We start from the raw sequence: 21,053 nt of genomic DNA on the forward strand, positions 1-21,053 counted from the left end.
AACCTGGGTGTGTCTTATGGCTTGTGAAAAGTTGAATTTGTATTAATTATCATTGGATTACAAAATTTTCACATTCTAAAATCTATGTCAAAAACATGATCAGTAAAACGAAAAGCTGATCCAAAAACTCAAATCATACAACAACAAGTCTCGACTGATGAAATGCCAACCTGCAGCGAAGAGGCAACATATCACCCACACTCGTTGTGAAACCCATTGACAGGTTTTGAACACAAACCTCAACAGAAAGCAGCTCAAACAATTTCTTGACTTTGTTTTGATTTAATGTTCAATACTCTGCCAACAGAAAGGAGTCCAAGGAGTTGTCTAAGCCTTCATCCTTCAGTCACTGCGAGCAGTAAGATTTTGTCACAGTGACGCCCCATTGTGTCCATAAAATTAATTGTAACAGGTCTTGAATTTGCATTTAATATGGCCTGATGATTATCTTTGTAACCATAACTTGTATGATTATTTCTTGATTAGTATATGCAATGAGTCATGATAGGAACAATGTGGACAGCGTACACTAAACGGAAAAATAATACTCCGCCCATGATAGACGCAATAATTCTACTTATTTCCAACAGCACCCTTTTAACAATTTTAGAAAATATAAACAGTTATATTTATTCATGTGAATTAAGGCGTTTAGGGTGGCAGACGGTAAACTGTCCCACAATTTCTTCCTTCTGCCAAATTAAGTACTCCATGAAATTTAACAAATTTCTGTTTCTACTCTTTATGTACACGAGTATTTCTTGGAAGCCCGAATTCAGTTTTAACCAAAATATGCCACCTCAGTACGCAATCCCTCAAAATCTCATGAGATGGAAGCTTGCAACCCAGCCCTCTATTCCATTTGCATGCACCCAATTCAACCCAACCCGATTCATAAGCAACCCTTATAATCTAATGAAGATAAGGTAAATACCGGAGTTTTCAATAAAATTCCAGTCTGCCTGAAATTGTGATGGGTGGGTTGATTTCAACATGACTTGCCTTCCCTTCTGAAAGCAATTGTGGTAATGTGTTGGCCTCCTTGGGTGCTACTCCTTCCGCAGTCCATATGGTTACATGGGGCCACTGGTTCTTCGAGACTATCTTTTCGTCATCAACAGAACCAAGTTGGGCCTCTAGTGCAGCCATTTTATCTGTGAAGAGTAGAGCAGTCAGCTCCACAGGAACCTGACGATGGAGGTAGAGGCCATAATTAGCCACAGCTATGACACCGTGACTTCTCTTATGAGCAAGAGTCACATGAGCCTTCTTAAGGATGTCCTCCATATATTTGTCCTTGAGGAAAGCTTCGACCTTGGCGTTCTCCCCAGACAACTGCTCCATTCAACACAATATATTACTCAAATTTCTAGCGAATGAACACGAAACAGTTGAGGCCAAAGAATATTGCTCACTTTGTTAAGGACACTCTGGATCTCTGCAACAGGCAAATTGACAGCAGCAAAAACAATGGTTCCAAGCTTCCTCTTCTCAGCTGGGACCATGTACTCACCCTTCGCTATCTTTCTCAGTTGTTCCACCACCTGCTGAACTGCAAACTCAAATGGAACCTGACAAGACACAAAAAAATAATTAAAAGCGTGTTTGGAATTTGGAATAAGTAAATTCCCCCAAAATCCTTATTAATAAATGTAACTCAAAATGAATTATGTAGGCCAATTTCTGTTATTTAAAACATGAGAATATGAAACTACAGCAGAATTCATTTGCAATTGAAATTATTTCTATTTCCATTTGCATACAATAAGCAGATAAGTGTCATGTTGACTGCTGGAAAAATGTAATTAGACAAAAGAATGCAATAAGTAGAAGAAGATAATGATAATGATGTTGACCTGAATAGAATTAAAATACTCAGCATTGGCAAACAAAGTGTCCCTTAATTTCTTCTCCCATTTAGCCCACTCCTGTGCATATGAGCCTTTGGTTGACTCCAATCTAACAGAAAAAACAAGAAACAACGATGTAAATATATCCACCAAAGTTAAAGCAGTAACAAGTAATGACAATACTGCCACCAAAAGGGAAGCCCACAATGGAATGGGCAAAACTAGGACCAAAGCTGGGACCACTTAGTAAGTTCTGCAGGAGACTGGGAGAAAAGAAAAGGGAAAAATGCAATAGATTATTTCACATGATCGCTTGAAATAAACAAATTCACAAGATAAAAACAGCTTAGACTTAATTCCCACGTAAAATTTTGTTACCAACGCAGAATACATGTCAAGAATTAGAATAAGCTTATAAGTAGTGAATCATTTATCAGCTAGAAAAAGAAAAAACAAGAGAAGAAAGAATTAAAGTTTATAACATGTAGTTCCTTCAATTCATTGTTGTAGACTGTTCTACAAAGAAGATTTATGTATAACTACTTTGTGCATATATTGTTTAAACTTTTGACCAACCTTCCATGCCTTTTAGTGTGAAGATCGTATCGATTTATTCCCTCTTCCAGAATCAATCTCAACGGAACAGGCAGAGGACTCCTGCAGATGGAAGAAGTACACAAAATATAAGTCTAACAAAAAGGAGAGAAAAGGTTGAAATAAATGGCATTTAGTTTCATATTCTTCATAAAATAAGAAAATATTCATTGTGTATTGGGTTAAGGAAGGGAGGGATGATGACAAAACACTATCAAGTCAATGTTTAGAGGTAGTCCAACATACAATTCAAAGATTTGCTCGATTATACATGTCATTCACACAAAAGGTCCTTCCCAGGTAAAATGGAAAGAGATTGCAATCTCATCACCAATGCTCAAGTGCCCAGTTCACTTTTCTTGTGTCTTTTGTACCACCCTTTATTTTCATTTTCCCTATTTTTTGTTGAAGGGGCAGCTTGCTAGCACCTTTAACTTCCCTCTTTTCCAGTTCTCTTGATTATTATTATTATTTAAAAAAAAAAACTACTTTTCCTGGTTTCTCTTGAAACTTTTTGCAGGGTTCTTCATATTCACTCTATTTCTATTCTCCCTAATCCTTTTTATGGTTCCTTCATCTAGTAGAATGAAATACATTAAAATAGCCAACTAATTTAGGGGGCAATATTCTCACCTGTCAGGTTTCAGCAATGGCATCTTAACAAGAGAGCCGAAACGTTCAACCAGTTCATCCTCAAAGTATTCACGACTCTAAATATATGACCAGGAGTTAGAAAATGCTGAGTGAAAGAGAGTAAACACTATACTTGGTACAGCATAATGTACCTTTCCGTCATAAAGGTGATAAAACATTAGCAGCACAAAGCCAGCATTTTGAGATGCCTTGTCAAGATTACCCTAGAATTTATAAAATTGAGGAAGTGTTAGCTAGATGGTAACAATTGGGAGTGTGATTTTTCACATACCTACAAATATAAAGAGAAAGGCAATTGAATACCGGGTGGTTGGCTCGTTGAAGCACACGAAACATGAAAACACCCAAAGCATCAAGAGAAAATGGATTTGAGCCAGTCCCTGCATGTTGACAGAGAAATTCAACTAAGGCTGAGATGATAGATGAATAACCTATCCGCAAGGTCATCAATTCTATATTACTAGACTCCTAATTCTCCTCCATATGTGTAAACACAGCACAATCTTGGTGTGAGTAAGCTATATGTATCTGACAGCCTTACAAAATCATCAAACAGGTAATAGCCAACTTGTCAGCAGTGTTGAATATGACTTACATTTCTGAAAGTTGTCCAATATTTAAAACAAAATCATGAAAACAAACTTAGATGCCAATACTGAAATAGAAGACAGAAAAGCTTTTACATTTTTTTAATTTTTGTAATCAATCCAAATGGTTTAATACAATAATCTTCTAAAACCTTCATTTAATAGTCCTACATAAATATTTGTGTACTTAATTTATCCGGCATGTCAATTAGGCAACAACTATCTGTTTTATAAATCAAAAAAGTTAAGGATATTAAGTCAAACTCATGTGTAAATATATACATATATTTTTTTGGGAGGGGGGAATAAACCCAGCTCAAACCAAAATACACATTAAACTCAAAAAACAATGAACATAAAAGCTAAAAGTAGCAAAAATGATCCCACTCTAAAAATTTTGAGACTTTAAACAACCAAAACTGAAGCTATCTATTTTGTTTATTATTCTTTTTGGACAGTGAAACTACTAATATGCTTGAATAACCCAAGGCCCAATCAACCCAAACAACTTGAAAGTGGAAATGATCAATTCTAACCCACTTGAACACCACCTAGGCCCCAGAAAAAAACAGACTAGTTTATCTGTATGCACTCCATATTCAAAGACAGATCTGGAATAGCAAGGGATAAATTCAAGATAATCATCATGCAGACAAAGTATATCAGACTAGCACACAAACTATGAAATGCATCCAAAGCACACTTCAGCATTTTGTCAACAATAACACTTTAAAACCCAACAAATTAACAACTTTCTGTTGGAATAAGATACAACCTTCAGAATCAGGTATGATGGGAACAGCTGAAGCTCTGGTGCTATGGCACATGTTTTCAATCTGCAGATACAAAAGGGACCATCAAATGAATTTTCCTAGAATCCCAAAAACCCATATGAACAGCAAAGGGGAAAAGAGAGCTAATCTTTCAGCAATATGTCTCACCTTCCACCACAAAAACCTTGTAATTATTAACAGAAGAATCACAATAGACCATCATTTGAGTACAGGGTTAATTTGGTAGTTCAGCTTTCAAAAGTTCAGTGTATAGTAATTAAACAGCTATTGTCAGTCAAATCCCTTCACATTTATCTTTTCTTAACCGCACATGTCAAACAATGAGAGAGTTACCTGTCTCCAAACTTCTTCATTTGGTGCATTCTTATCTGCAAGAATTATAGAATTAGGTTTTCTCCTGAGCTCATCAGCAACTTTTGGCCAATATCTTCCTGTTTATAACACAATACAAATAAGTAAAACCTCAATTACATCAAGTAACTATTAGCAAACCATATATACGAATTATCTAATCCATGTACTTTGGTGCTCAATCCTATTGCTTGTAATTGTAATTTTGTACATAAACGCACCTATCAAATTATTCAAGTCTCAAAGTCAAGTAACCCCTTCCTTTTGATGTCCCAATGTAACTTGTCAGAATTGGCAAAAGTAAAATAGAAGTTTTTTGCCAAGCAGCGTCCGATTTATCACACACATACACAAACAATAAAAAATACCAGCGTTGTCAACTTTTATACCAGTCATAATTAAATTTGGCATTATATGCAATCATTGATAAACACAAATTAAATAGATAATGTTATTGCCTTTCAATAAAAAAAGATAATGTTATTCAATTGATTTCAAACTTGGCATTTATGATCCCAATAGATAGACTAGTACATTCAAAAGTTTGACTGGTTGAAATTGATCACACAAAAAGTTATGGAGTGTTTGTTGCACTATGCTATATAATCAAGTTTAACTGGAGGCTGATAAATATTAAAAAACTTATTCTGCATGAAACCACACATACACACACATGAATAGCATTCCTAATTTTGGTCCAACCAAGGTAAGTACTACAAGCCATACTCTAAAGGTACAATGAAACTGTATTTGTTTGTCATGTCTAAAATGTATTTCATACAATTGATACATTTTGTTTTAAAATTCACCTGCATATATCAACTTTGTGACAAAAATTTATACGTAAATTTTACATAACTTTTTGCAATAAGATTTCACCAGATTTATACAAATTGCAAAATATTTTAACCAATACTAATCCCAACCAATCATTAATGCTGTTAACACCCCAGCAAGCAAATAGGATGTGAAACCATTTCTACCTTGTATATTAAAAAAATTAAGAGATGAAGGGCTTAGATAGACATATGCATAAAACCATTGAGCATACAGAAGATTTTAATTATGATCAAGAGACATTTTGAGTATCTTTCATAAAAAAAAAGAGACATTTCGAGTAAGAAGATCATTATTACATATGAAGCAAAGTTTTAAAATCACCAAATGGTTTCAGAAAGCATATTAGATCAATTTCACATTTATCATGTACCTTTGATAAGGTCACCCATCAAACTCTGAACTGACCGATCATCTCCAAGTCCTCCTGGGGCAGTTAATAGTTCTCTGCAAAGTGCAGACTTAGCACAACCAGGTATTCCTGAAAACACAATTATATTGACGTCAATGCACAGAAATTAAATGAACATTACACATAATGTAAATAGAGAAAAGAACAATACAATAGCATTCTTGAATCATACATGAGAAAATGCAATATTACTTTTAAGTGAGCTACAATTGAAACATGTTGATTAACATAAGCAAAAAATACGCTGCAAAATATTTGGAAAGTAATATCAGGCAAAGTCTCCATAAGCCATATGTAAAATGGAATACATATTGGACAAGGTAAACTTTGGCTGACACTAAATTTATTATGGAAACAGCAAGCTATCACACAAATAATTCAGAACCAATTTATTTGATTTAGAAAATTAAATTGAAATGACCACAGTTTGGTCCTGATTCTTTACATTCTAGGCATCTAGCAGTAGCCAAATTTGATAACCCAAAATTATACCACTATACTGTCAATTAAGTCCAAGCTGCAACTCAGATAGCTTAAGGTACCAACTTGTGGCAAATCAATAAGCTTGGTCAGAAAGAAGATAACCTTTTCGGAAACCAAGACGAAATGTCCAAGGAAAAGTGCTTCAGGTAAATATTGAGTCATTACTCCAACATAATAGAAGTTTTATTGAGTTTTAGAGCCCAGTTGGCATCATCCTTTTGGGCTGAATGCAACAAAACCATAATGCACAACACAAAGGCTGCTTCTCCTACAATGTAGAATTGTATTTGTGGGCCAAAAAATGACATTAGAAGCTCCTCTCTAATTTTAATTATTCCAACATAACCAATCCACACACACACACACACACACAATATGTTGCCACAAACACCTTAAATATTGTTAAACACTTAACACTTATAGATAGCAATTTAACTGTAATTTTGCCATGGCAGCTCATGGTACCATAATTAACTTGCCAGGGCTATATTGCATTCCATAAGGTCTCTTCTAAAATAAGTTATTGGGTTCTCTATAGTCTTTGATATATGAGAATTTACTCATATTCCTAATAATAATTTTAAGATATTATTATTTGGATTGTGATTCAAACTAGACATAATGTGAGAATTGAATAGTACTGGTTATGAGAATTAAAATGCATATGATCATTGAAGATAGCTTATAAGCTGTTTCTTCTCAGTTATTTTCAGTTGTTTTTTCTGTAAAAATTCAGAAGCAAAAACATGGTATTGAACACAAGAACTAAACTGTCCACATATTTACCCACCTATTCCTTACCAACAACCACTCAATCTATGTACTTATGGTCAAGGAGGCTCCTGTTAAATAATAGCATATATTTGTTAAAGAGACTTATTTTTATGGTTAAAAAACCGAGTAGGAAACTAGGGAGGACAGTTTTAGTATATTTGTATTATGCATTATCACATCATATTGCAATTTTCAAGATCATACTTTTTAAACTTAGGCAGTAATATTTACATTATAAATGCAAGAAAATGCATAACGAATGTTTTACATATTAAACATGAATTCTGATAACAAAAGGATGAAAGTTGGTGTGTTAATAAGTTTTTCTTCTTAATATGTTTCAGATGTTGGATAAACAATTTTACTAGTTTTTGACCACACGATGTGCATATAACTGCAGGAAAAAGGAAAACTTTTGCAAAAAATTTGCTTTGTTTAAGTGTTAACTAAAAGGACTGAAGGGTTCAAAAGACAATTCTAATGTATTTTCTCTAAAAATTCCTATGCATTCCATGGCCAGTAAGTGCTTCCACAAATGCACTTTTTGGCTGCTGTTAAGAAATTCAAGGAGCCTAGATCTATTGTCAGACACCCTTTTGCCTTCAAGAGCCAAAGATCCTATCTTTTAGCAACTAAAAAAGAATATATCTTAAAATCAGATCTTAACATTTTGCAACAGCCACCAGTGAATATTTCAGTGACCTTCAGTGTGAGTTAATTCCCCGGATAACAGTAAAAAACTTCTCAACAAGAAAGTAAATTGAGGCTTCAGCCAATTGGCAAATTAAAATTACCAGGGAAAAATACAATCAAACCCTCATCTTTCTGAATAGTGTCCTTGACTGAGGGGCTAAGACTTGCTGCTGCTGCCTCCTTCTCTGTCACGAGATCACCCTCTTCATCTCTGCCTCCTTCAACAATTGCCAAGAAATCTTCAGTTTGCACCAAGTTCCCAGCAGAGCCAATTAGAGCCTGATTCTCTGGACTGCGCTTTGCATACTGTTCAAGAAATGGCTCCGCTTCTGAAAGGTATATTGCTGATGATAATTGTTTGTTTCCACACTTCCTTCGAATGTACACAGCCCTGAAATTAAAGCAGAAAAATAAATAAAAGCCCAAGAGAACAAGGAGAGAATGAAATTCATATCCCAAGTGTGCAGAATTATAATTTCATCATTACCATTCATCAAGCATCTTGCTGAGCTCTTCCCGCTTCCCTGCTGAAGTGCCCCAAATCTTCATTTGCCTAAATACCAGAAAGGAAGAAAATTTTACATAAATGGGCCTGAATTGAAGTCTATATACAATTTTTATTGATTTATTTTAGAATTTGAAAATGCAAACATCATGATAGTACAAACTTTGTGGGTAATCACATATCACCACAGTCAAAAGAATATGTGATAAAGTGTAAGATATTAGAAAGGGAAAAAACGTAATATATAATATGAGAGAGAGACAGAGAGATGGCCAACATCTGACCATAATTACTATCTAACAACCAAGTACCAAAGCCTCGCAATTTTTTGCTCCTTATTATAATTCACCAAATAGTGAAGTATCATCTTACACCTTCCTTTCAAACCTCACCTCAGGTAGTAAGCCTTGTAAGCAGCTGGCCCATCCTTGAAAAGGATTGACAACCCATTGCGGATCAGAAATGTTCTCAACTGGCGGGAGGAAAAGGACAAAGCACGATGAGAGTCAGACTCCAAAGGAATATCTGATGAAAATTACTATTTGGGAACCATACAAGAAGCAGAATTATAAGAAAATACGAAATGAATGTCCATCCTCTATCAATTTGTCTGCTCAATAAATAATGGCCAATAATACTCACTAAAGAAAAAATATTTGTATATTTACACCACAACACACCTTGTTCTGATAACTATCACATAAAATTACCATTTTATAGAAAAAAGAAAAAATAAACAGCAGAGGTAAAACAGAGAAGAATACTTTCTTAATGTGATGCTCAAAATGCTAAATGCCATGTATCAATTATAATGATAAAAAGGAAAGGCTATATTGATTCATGTAACGGAATTCTCTTAGCCTTGTAGTTATCATTTTGATGCCAACAACAAATCTTCAAACCGAAAATCTAAGCAAGGACAATTACTCACTTTCTATAAACATTATAAAGATGGCCAAATCATCAAATCCAATCTCATAGAAAAATTAAACATAAGTGCCTCCTTTGCATCAAGAAAGTTGTAGAAGTAAGTATACCTTATACGTAAGGAACTTCAGTTTAATCATTAGATTTGCATCATCATCGGCCAAACCATCTCTTGTGGATATATTACTGTCATTATTTACATTTCCTACCAGATCATTGTTGCTTTTCGCAATTTCAGCAGCTCTTTCCTTGTTTGCCTTGAACAAATTAATATCAAGAAAAAAACCTGACTAAAAAACAAAGAGCATGAGAATAACTAACTTTTTGCAACACAAGCAAGTATGTTTCTTCAATGCTTTTAAAGAAAAGAGAAAAAAATGGAAAATAATATTATCAGACAGAAAACAGATTTTACATGAATATGCATGTAAATTCAGTCATTTGGCATGTTTTTTATCTTAACCCCTTATTTAAATAGCTTAAATTTTTTCTGGACTTGCATCCCTTTTCCAAAATGCAAACAGTCATTTTTCTGAAATTTTTTGGCTTTCATTAAAGACTAACATATATTGTCATTAGTTATGTAGGTTTAGGGCCATTGTAGGTTTAGGGCTGTTTTAGTCTTTTTCATATTCTCTATTCTATCAGAGCCTACCTATCCAAAACCCTAAAAAAGAAGAAGGTACTAGTCGAATTGTTGTAACTATGCGGATCGGGTTCCATTGAGAATAGTAAACCTTTTTAGTTGAATATGAGGTTGGTTGAGAATAGTAAACCTTTTTAGTTGAATATGAGGTTGGTTGGTTTTGATATATTAGTTGATTTATTTTTGTTAGGTTGTTAGGTCTTCTTTAACCCGTTGCTATTAAGTATTGCATTGTGTTAGTTGATTGTTTTAATAGTGGTGTTTAAAGGTCAATGAGATGGCGTCGTAAGGTAGTAAGAGTGTGGAGGTTGTGTCCTCACATCACAAAATAGTTACTGTTATGCTAGCTAGAGATGGTTCTAATGTAGTAAAATGGAAGTTTCTATTGAAGGTTAATGTAAGAGCACTTGGGAAGGAAGCACATGTTACTAAACACTGTCGAGATAAAGAAGATGCCGCCAACCTATGGATGATAGATGATGAAAGATTGTTTTCTCATATTGTTAATTGTATTGATAGAAACATGGCTATTTCAATGCAACATACTATGACAGCTAAAGAGTTATCGGAGTTATCGCATGTGTTTTTCAGGTACAAATCACAGGAGGTTAGTCATTGAAATCAGAATGGACAGACAATTATAGATTGTTACTAAGATTAAAAGCGTGCTACAGACGATTTCTACACTGCCATGCCACTTTCAACCGATGTGGCTAAGATGAAAGAACAACGTGAGAGACTGTTTGTCTTTGGTTGGCTATTTGGTTCAGATTCAGAGTATGATGTGATTCATTCTCAGCTCTTGGCTAACAAGGATGCTTCTTCATTGTTTGATGTGGTTACCATTGTACTGAGTGCTACCAAGGAAAGTGTTCTTGCAACTAGTGATGTGTCTAACCGATCTGCTATCTCACAGGGTACTACGGGGTTTAGCAAAGAATATAAAGGAGGATAAATAAAGGGAAGAGGCAATTCTACAGGAGGCCATGGTGGAAAGGGATCAAGTGGTCGTGCAGGTCCAAGAGTGTGTTATAATTGTGGTGAACAAGGTCACCTCAGGAATCAGTGCTCTAAATTCCTACAGGGACAACAATATTATCATTATTAGTCTCCTTCATAAGGGCAACAATAATAGCAACAGCAGTAGTATCTTGTTCACTCTAAATTTGCTCATGCAGCATCATAAGTTGGCAACTCCACTACACCCTGCACTGAAGGCCATACAATAATTACGTTTGATGAGGAGTTTTCTAGGTATACTCAATTCCAAAAGTCTCAACAGCCTTCATCCTCTTCTACTACGACCTTAGTTAAGAAATCCCACAGCATGTCTTTCTTCTTCCTCTCAGCATTGGGTCATTGACTCAAGTGCCATTTGACCATATGACAGCAAATTCAAGTATTTTAGCCACTTATAGACATTCCAATCATTGTACTAATGTCATTCTTGCAAATGGGTCTACTACTAAAGTCTTAAGTAGTGGTAGTGTGTGTGTTACTTCACCATAGCCTTTATCTTCAGTTTTGCATCTTCCTAATTATCCATTTAACTTGATGCTTGTTAGCCAAATAACTAAAGCCTTACATTATTGTGTTGCCTTCTTTCTTTTTTTTTTTTTATAATTGGGAGAGGGGGAATTCGAACCCTGCTCTTTAAGCAGAGGGATAATGCACCAACCAATAGGCCAAATGCTCGGGTGCGTGTTGCCTTCTTTCTTGATTATTGTTTATTTTAGGATCTCTTGACTTGGAAGATTATTGGGAGCGAGAGCGAATCCAAAGGACTATATCTACGGAATGAAGTTGTTGTTGTTCTTCATTCCGCTAGTGCATCAATTGCCTGTTCCAATGATCTTTCCCCTTTCCAACTTCACTGTCAGCTTGGTCATCCAACTCTATCAGTGTTAAAGAAATGTGTCCTGAGTTGGTATCTGTGACTAGTTAAAGATGAATCCAAGCACCATCGTGTGCCATATGTGTCTAGAGTCAAATAAAGGACTACATCTCTCTTTGAGTTAGCTCATTCTGATGTTTGGGGTCCATGTCCCATGACTTCAAAAAAACAGTTTTATGTATTTTGTTACATTTGTTGATGATTTTTCCAAAAGCATTTGATTATATTTAATGAAATTTAAATCTGAGTCGCTTTCCAACTTTGTTGCATTTTGTGCAGAAATTCGTACTCAATTTCACTCTAATTTTCATGTCCTTTGTAGTGATAATGCTAAAGAGTATTTCTCTGAGTGTTTTACTTCTTACATGATACAAAATGATATAATTCATCAGTCAACTTCCTATGTGAGCACGGGAGAGCAGTCAGCAAATTTGTTTACTAAGAATCTTTCTCCAGTTAGGATTGATTATATTCGTAAGAAGCTGGGCATGATCAATATCTATGCTCCAGCTTGAGGGGGAGTGTTAAAGATTGAGATATATTGTTATGACTTATATAGGTTTAGGGCTATTTCAGTCTTTTTCAAATTCTCTATACTATTATAAATAGAATAGTCACATTATGGAAATTGACTTTAGTCTAATATACGAAAAGAAAAGTTTACTTTCACCATTCAAAGCTAACATTGACTAAGCTAAAGCAATTTTAGTACAGAGGAGGGAATCTAAGATTCCCATGGTAAACAAGTACATCATCTTAGTTTTTTCTATTATGAAATTCCAGTAAGGACTAATGACAACAAGGTTTACAGCAAAATCAAGCATATTAAACCCTAGGTATTACCAACAATCTACTTCAGGTACCATTAAACAATTTGGGATGAAAAGATCTCAGCTGCTTTATTGATTTTTCTTCTTATGGGTGCATGCACTGCATAATATTATTTTGCTAATATTATTTTGCTTTCTCAACATGATAGTTCTTCCGACAATAAGATTGTCTAAATTCTTATTAAGATCTACTAGAAGCAATCCTCTCTTAATGAATTCTAACCTTCATCATGCAAACCGTACTCAGCAAATTGTTTTTCCTCACAAAATATTGCTGTTTGCATGTTTCCTTCCATAAAGGTATTAACTTCCACCCCACCTTTAATTAGTTTTATCTGTCAACTACGATATTGTGAGAAAGCATTACTCTATCTAGTCATGTATAGGGAGCTTAAGCAAATCAAACACTAACATAATTTAAGTTCAAGAAATTTTTCACCCCTATATATTCACAGAAACTATTTTATTTTTGAGTTTTCCATGAGTCACAATGACCTGCTGCCGATTTAACGTTTAGGTATCATTCAAATCAATTTTTAAAAAAGAAAAAATGGTATCATACAAATCACATGAGCTGAAGTTGTAATTATTTGATTTCTAAGCATCTTGCAAGAAGTATGAACATAGATTAGTAACAGAAGGAAAGGAATTCATGAAGCACACAGGCAAGATTTAGCAAAATGGTTTATTTATCACAATAAAATAATCCACATATTTTGGAGCACCAGATTCTCACAAACATGTTCCTAGAGACTTGAACATGAAACACTTTTCTATATTCTGCAAATTTATAGGTTAATGAGCAAAATAAGAACACAACTCTTATACTTGTCTGGATCACTAATTTGAAACTATGTCCTTCAAGTGTATATTAGACCTTCACTAATTGAAAAATGTCCTTAACAAAAAACTAACACTCATCAAGAACTGTTAAGTTCAACATTCAAACATAGTCCACGTATGCCAATGAAATATTTTTACCTCGATAAAGAGGCCATAATCCTGGCTTTTGCCTGAAGCATTCCGAATTTTTTTGCGTAATAAGACGATGCAGGAAATAATTAATAAGCTTCCATACAAATGAGCAAAAAGAAAATGGCTGTAACTAAAAAAATTATAGAGTAAGTTTTAAGAAATACCTCATCTCCTTCTGATAACGCCGAAATCCTGAGTCACTATGGACATGAATGACCATTTTATAGAAAAGGTTGTCACTTGAAACAGATTCAGCTTTGTGGAAGTTATGATAACATTTGAATGCAGCTGGGAAACGTTTTTCTCTCATCAGACGAATCATTTCCTGGTTTAATAAAGAAATCAAATTATTATTTCAAGTGTAAACTATAATGAAAATATCCATGTAACAACTGAAGAGATCACAAAAATTTAGAAACCAAAATTTAATCAGTTCAATCAATGAAAGAAGCTATATTGGCTTTTGGGTAAGAAGTTAAAAAAGTAATGAGGGAGAAAATACATGTGGGTCACTTTAGCTCAGGTTGCTCAGTTTGGGCCATTTTAAGTTTTGGGCTGTTGACTTTTGGGTCAAGTCACTACATGTTGGAGGTTGATAGCAAATTTCATGCTATCGAGTTTGTGGTTATTCAGGTTCGGTTTCAGGCTGGTTCGATATGAACAACCTGTGAAGCTGGAAGAAAAATGAGAATGTGGAGTAGCCTAACCTGCAACTTAGTGGTTGTATAATCAGCAGGATGAGCTTGCAAAAATTTTGAAAGAACAGATCTATCTGCATTTCTTGAATGTGCATCATCATACCAGTCTGAATGATCAGGGCAGAAAGAAGAACCAACATTTTGAAGGAGTGCCTTTATTTGCTGCAGTCGTAGATTCAAGAAAAAGAAAAAGATTCACAGATAAAAAAGTATCCCAAGTGATATAATTTCTTAATCAAATGTGTCACAAATAACCAGAAGACAAAGTACAGTATTTCTTATTCAAAGAAATTCCAAGTCACCTGTCTTTCATCTGACCTATTTGCAGCACAAATTTCCCTTAGACTTGGTCCCAAATCTATGCCAGCTGAAGTAGGCAGGGAAATTACATTATTTAAAAAGAGAATTAATTAGTTTTGACTCAAGAGATACACGTCTTTTAACAGCCAACATGTTAAATTTAAAGTCTGCTCTCAAGCAAAAACCATGCAAAGAATTCAAATGGAAAAAAGTAAAGCAGCGCATGCACCATAGTTAAGAATAATAACACACAACTTTTGCTTGAAGCTCAAGTGTCAAAAAATGAAGGAATAGCCCCTCTGGTGACTCAGGAGAGTTGATTTCTGATTCCCTAGGCATAGGCAAGGGTGCTTGCACTTTTGACACAGGAATTATACTATCTGGTTGAATCATAATAGTGGTCTTGGGCTTTTTAAATAGTTCACTCAGCTTCTAACTACAAACCAACATGCTGGTTCTCTTAGGAGTGTGTTAAAAGTATATAAATGTATTAGAAAAAAAAAGAAATATATGCAAGAAAAGAAAAAAGGATGAAAGACAGATATGTCTTCACAAGAAATTTACTTCATAATCAAGAATATAAACAAAATGAATGAGAAGATACAGCATCATACCTCCATCAGCAGGTGGAGGAGGGTGATCTTTCAAGACCTCCTCCATATGTTTTGAGCTCTCATGACTTACAATACGGGCTACAAGACCCTCTAAGATTTCTCCCTGCACCTTTATATGATCTTTTGAACCTGCGTGTTGGTAACATGTTGATTAAATGCAGCTCAGATACATCACGATAAATTCATTTAAATTTACCAGAGAATAACACAGCACCACTTGAATCCAATAACACTGACCCTAAATGTTGAGGATGCAAAAAGAAAATTTGCAAACAATTGCTTCCAAGCAGTCACTTCATGATAGTGTCAGCCACAGAAGCAAATGCACAATTTAAGCTGGAATCAGTGACTTGGTAATGCAGCTTATGCATCTGTGATGAAAATGTTGTTTAATAGGTGTAAAAAATAGTGAGACTAGCATGTATTAGAGGTGATTATAATGACATGGAAAGTACACTCCTCTCCCAAACCATTTGAGGACATACATTTCCACATTACCATCCAGTGTTGTCAAAGGTATAATGCACATCCCTAGGCAATAGGACCCCCATATCATCCAAGGCACAAGGCACAACAAAAGTGTTCACCTCAGTGAAGTAAGGCACTAATTTTGAAAATTAATTTATATCTATAACAAAGAAAGTTCAATTTATCATGTCTAAAGAGCTTTAAGTATATGATCTTTAAATAAACATTAAAAGATTTGCCTCATTAAATTGCTTAAGGTGGTTCAAAGATCAAGTGCTATCATAATTAAGCAAAAGTCATCACAAAATACTCGCCCATAGCTAACAAAAGAAATTAAAGGGACATTTAAGTGAGGCATGCTTTTCATGCACTTTTTACAATTTACCTTTTGATTGGACATAGCATTTTAAAAACCATCTATTCTTTCCTCCTACTTGTTCATTTCAAGAACTCCTTCTGATTGGTAATAGCTAGACTTGGTCTACAGTTTGGAACTGGCAATACTTCCAATACAAATGGCACTTTGTTCAAAAAGCAGAAGCAACTGACCAGCTAACTGAAAGATACTTGAGTAAAAAACTTTACCAGGTACAGATATATCCGCAACTTCATCGAGAGCCCTACATACAGAAGTCGCTGTTCCTTCTTCACATAGCGCATCATAAGCAGCAAAAAATGATGTCACTGACTTCCTACAGTTATAGAAGATTAATCAGAAGCTTTTCTTGCAGTCTCATAATCCATATGCATCTAAGAGAAGAACTTACAAAATAGTGGATGCCACAATCAAAAAATTATGTTCAAAGAATTAGCAAAAATGCATTTGTTGAAAGAGAAATTGCAGTACTAATAAGAAAGAAAAGATGATGCTAAAGGATGAAAAATAGCTACTAATGCCACAAACTAACCAGTAATCACAAATAATTGCACAATTTTAAGATGAGCCATGTTAAGAAACTCTAAACTTTCAAGTCAACCAAGTTTGTGAGAGGCAACAAGGAAAGAAATGACATATGATAAGGCACAAATAAGAATTTGTGCTAAGTCTATTGAATACAAATTTTGGGTAAAAACTTACTTATCAACAAACTCAAGAAAAGGAAAGCCATGTGAATTTCGAAATTTAATATCAATTCAAAATTTCTGCTTTATCTTGTTGATAAAAACAAGAAGCAGGCAATCACATGAGCAAAGTAGACCTTAAATACCAGCAAAAATATCTGATTCTCCATGTCATCACGATAAAGAACCCCATAAACACAATTATTTTAAGGACGTGTAGATGTACAGTTAATTTATCAAACCAATTTTTGAATTTTGATAACCATAAAAATCCTAGATCATCACCTTGTTGAGAACAACCATATGTGATTTGTTGGTAGACGCCATTTACGACAAAAAGCAATTACTTCAGGAGTTGAGTAGAACTTTGGCTTTCTGTTGCCCAATTCAGTGACAGCTGTTACTACCGCTGAAGGAAGCAAGAATATAAATATTACAGAATGTAGGACAAACAATATTAAATAATGGCGCACATTAATATGGATAGTTTCATCATAGACAGTACTATAAAATAATTTTCATTTTAAAAATGGAACAAAAACCAGCATTTGCACTGACATTTCATTAACTAAGCTGAAAAAACTACCCCTATCCCAGAAAATTTCTAACAGCACTAAAAGAGACTCTACATATTAATAAGAAAAGTTAGATCACTTTTTCTTACTATATGTTTAAAATAATTTTGTTGATCATCAACATAATTCGATTGACAGCTAGTAAAACATCTCAAAGCAATAAGAAGAAAGTGAAAAAAAAATTAAAAAAAACTTAACCATAGTCTTCTCGAGGGCGCTGTCCATGATCTCCAAGAACAGCAGTTACCAACTCCATTGATATGCACATATGATTATGCTGAAAGAAAGATTAAAGATCATAAAACAGTCTGTTAAAAGGCAAAAGAAATTTCAGTAGCAATGGTAATTGATGCAGAAAGAATATAGATCTAGAATATTAGAGATCAACTAGGCAGCCAAAAGAGGCTGGTCTCCTGCCTCTAAGGCCAGGGAATAAAAAAAGGTGGCTCAATGAATATTAACAATTGAATCTTTTTAAGGGAGGAAAAATGATATCAAAGAGAGAATAGCAAGTTAACAGGAAATGGAGGCAAGCATCAATTGCACTCACACTGCATTTTACCATATATCCTGCCGCATGTAATTGATTTTTCACAGTTTAATTCACTGTGAAACGAGTCCTTGTTCCAGAACCAAACCCCAAAGCAAAAGGTATACAAGCAAAACACAAGCTAGAGTTACATTCTGCCTGTCCAACAGCTAATTAATCATAATTCTCCTTTCATGAGTCTTTTAAATTAAATCATCACCATGGCATTGAGTCCCAGTACTATTAGCAATATTTCTACATATAGACATGAAAAGATGAAATAGCATGGCAAGAGATAGACAGAGATCAAGCAAACTCTAACTGGCTAGAATGCTGTGAATTCATATAATGTTCATTTCGGTTGTTTTCTTTTGCACTCTATGTTCATCCACAATTGTAATTAGAATGCTACCTCAATAAAATCATTGAATTGTGCTTGCTTCTCTCCAGCTTTACTTCCCCATGCCTCACGAAACATCCTCCCAAGAACAAAAACACCAACAGCAGTGTAACTACAGCAAATGTTAAATCCCATGAGTTACAACGGAGGAAAAACAGCAGAAACCAGAACGGAGAAAAGAGAAAGATATATACAGTGCAGTCAAGACAAGTAACTTGGCATGCCCAGTGCTAATGTCAGGTGCTTTTGGAGATGAACCCACCCCCCCCCCCCTCCCCCCCAACATTAAGGTCGCTTTACCAAGGCACGCAGCTTTGGCAACTAGGCATGCTTTTTGAAAGGAAATAGGCAACTAAAAGGCACATCTCATTGATGTGTTGTCATTTTGTACAATTTTTATATTTTTATATTTCACTGCATTCTCATATTTTATACAATTTTTTATATTTTGTAATAAGCTATACTTCACGAAAGGGGATCTGCCTATATATCTGTAATCTATAATACAACTATTAATTTCTCTTTTTTGCTGATACATTGCACATCTAATACTCAATTTTACACTACAACACAAGTAACCACTGATTAAAAAGAACGAAGTAATTATAAGTCAAACACATCACATATAGCACACTGACAGGTTTAATTGAAACATAGATTAAGTCAGAGTTTGAATCATCAAATTAGAATCAATAGAAGAACCACCAGCCAAAAGAATAGTAAAGAGAAGAGGATCCAGGATTTTTGCAAGCATACATATTTCCAAAGCTGTTTTTAGCATATGCTCCGCCCTCATTACCCGCGTACATAAACAGAGATCCAGAGTGTTTATGCGAAACCTGTGGAAGTTCCAAATTTATACGTATAAAAATTTATACACATTTCTAAACACAAATACTAAAAAACAAGCTTACATTTGGTTGTCACTTTTTCTACTTGCTTTTGGCTTTCAGAATATTTGAAACTAACTTCTTGTAAATATCAAATTCGTATGAATTTTACTTTTCTATATACATTTTTAACAATTTGCTCATTGTTTTCTACTCTTTGCTTTTCCATTTTAGTAACTTTCAGAAGAAGCGAAAGTAAATAGCAAAATTAACACCAAAAGGAACGTAAAACAAAATCTTAAAGTTATTCTATACATTGCCTTTTTAAAATGATGTACAAAACTATTATAGCAAAAAGAAGCACAAGCTTCTTAATAAAGAACTTTACAACTCTTCTCCCTTTTCCAAATAAAGGTAAAGAGCCGCGTAATCCATACCTCCAAAGTAGCCAAACCTTTAGACACCGTCTCGATCATCCGTATCCTAATCTAAACACATTCAGAGCCAACCAAAATTAATTAACAAGAAAAATATTGCCTCATCATTCAAAAACGATGAAAAAATAAACAAGCAGTTACCTCTTGATCAGACTTTTCATTTTCGAATTTCGGATAAAAAGTAGCTCTGATTTGTGCAAGTGAATAAGTCGAATTATCAACACTGAAATTATCTAACAAATTAGGCTTCAAAATTTTACTCAAATCAACACTTCTCTTCTCGGTTTGAACATCGACGGCGGTGGCGGCGGCGGCGACGGGTCCACTCACAGTTCCATACGACTTCGGCTTCCAAATTTGGCCGTTATTATTTTCAGAGATAATCAAATCGCCGAGTTTGTTAGTAACGGCTTCAACAACTGATGCGGAGGCAGACGAAACCGCCTTCGGCTTTGGCTTTTCCTTCCATTTTTGTTTCAAAAAAAAAATTTCTTTTGAGCCAAACAGAGAATAAAGGTAAAAGTTCCATTTATAAAATAAAAAGTTATGTTACCTGATTCTGGGGCATGATTAGGCGAGAAAGAGAGCGAGGGCGACAGAAAGTAGAATAATAGGAAGGAGAAAAGCGGAGGAGAGTCAACGGAGTGGATTTATTGGGAAGAGAATGGGAGAGAGTGCAGAGAAATCTCTGCGATGCCGACATTCAATACTGGAGGAAGGGTCCAAGAAGGAAATAGTTATTTGTTAAATATCAGCGGGAGCTGCGCAAGCTATTCAGCTTACACGAAGCTCTCTAGAAAGTGTGCTCAGAAAACCAAACGAGGAAGGAGTGACCCGTCGAGTAGGGGCGATTTGGTGGTCGCAAGGACAGGGTTAACTGTGGGGATCCGTGGCTAACAGTTGCACGTTTTGTGGCACGCCTTATTTCTACGCATTTTGTTTTAGATTTTACTTTTCTCATTTTAGTAAGGGTTACCAAATTAAAAAAATACTCTTTTCAATGAAATTATTATATTAATTATCGAGTACAACATTTATTTAATACAAAATATTATTAATAAAATAATATTTAAATTAATTTTAAAACACTCTTTAAGTTTTTTAAGTAGAGTCGTATAATATTAATATTTAGTTTTTACCTCTCTTTTTTCCGAATTTTTAATTTTTTATTTACATTAAAAATGTTTAAAAACTTAAAACTTGGAAATAGAGGTGTCAAGTCAAGTGAATTATGTGGCTTGGCATGACTCATCCACTCGATCAAAGCCGCCATGGCCCATGGAAGCTGAGGGTTGGCCTTGAATGACGAACGGCTCATAATTTGCATTGACTAA

The 21,053-nt window shown here is 34.7% G+C and overlaps 1 protein-coding gene across 3 annotated transcripts; it reads right to left on the reverse strand.

The window, feature by feature from the left end:
• Nucleotides 1-21: 21 nt before the first annotated feature.
• Nucleotides 22-20,592, reverse strand: RNL (RNAligase). 3 transcript variants are annotated; one of them, XM_021423636.2, is made up of 28 exons: nucleotides 20,273-20,592; nucleotides 19,861-20,181; nucleotides 19,720-19,770; nucleotides 19,209-19,291; nucleotides 18,465-18,564; nucleotides 17,722-17,800; nucleotides 17,234-17,357; nucleotides 16,472-16,578; nucleotides 15,419-15,547; nucleotides 14,807-14,871; nucleotides 14,514-14,666; nucleotides 13,971-14,131; nucleotides 13,813-13,844; nucleotides 9,572-9,747; nucleotides 8,927-9,006; nucleotides 8,517-8,582; nucleotides 8,131-8,420; nucleotides 6,041-6,148; nucleotides 4,813-4,910; nucleotides 4,461-4,521; nucleotides 3,402-3,478; nucleotides 3,230-3,301; nucleotides 3,078-3,154; nucleotides 2,427-2,507; nucleotides 1,857-1,959; nucleotides 1,416-1,571; nucleotides 935-1,335; nucleotides 22-349 (listed from the first exon to the last, which is right to left on the reverse strand). In XM_021423636.2, the coding sequence occupies exons 1-27, from the start codon at nucleotides 20,420-20,422 to the stop codon at nucleotides 943-945; spliced, it is 3,393 nt and encodes a 1,130-aa protein (XP_021279311.1). In that variant the 5' UTR covers nucleotides 20,423-20,592; the 3' UTR covers nucleotides 22-349; nucleotides 935-942. The 3 variants fall into 3 exon arrangements, with proteins under 3 accessions (XP_021279311.1, XP_089638962.1, XP_021279310.1); XM_089782836.1 differs by lacking the exon at nucleotides 22-349 and having other exon boundaries at nucleotides 596-1,335; nucleotides 19,861-20,175; nucleotides 20,273-20,591; XM_021423635.2 differs by lacking the exon at nucleotides 22-349 and having other exon boundaries at nucleotides 596-1,335; nucleotides 20,273-20,591.
• Between the last annotated feature and the right edge of the window lie 461 nt (nucleotides 20,593-21,053).

This window comes from Theobroma umbraticum, unplaced genomic scaffold (genome assembly GCF_002168275.2).
Source record: "Theobroma umbraticum cultivar Fairchild unplaced genomic scaffold, ASM216827v3 scaffold_95.0, whole genome shotgun sequence".
Classification (NCBI taxonomy): Eukaryota; Viridiplantae; Streptophyta; class Magnoliopsida; order Malvales; family Malvaceae; genus Theobroma; species Theobroma umbraticum.

Excerpts from the sequence above, each read along its gene's own strand:
- RNL (XM_021423636.2), bottom strand. The coding sequence starts at position 20,422 with ATGTCGGCATCGCAGAGATTTCTCTGCACTCTCTCCCATTCTCTTCCC. Across the intron at positions 19,771-19,860 it reads ATGAAAAGTCTGATCAAGAG|ATTAGGATACGGATGATCGA; the intron begins GTAACTGCTTGT and ends GAATGTGTTTAG. Across the intron at positions 18,565-19,208 it reads AAAAACAGCTTTGGAAATAT|TTACACTGCTGTTGGTGTTT; the intron begins GTATGCTTGCAA and ends CATTTGCTGTAG.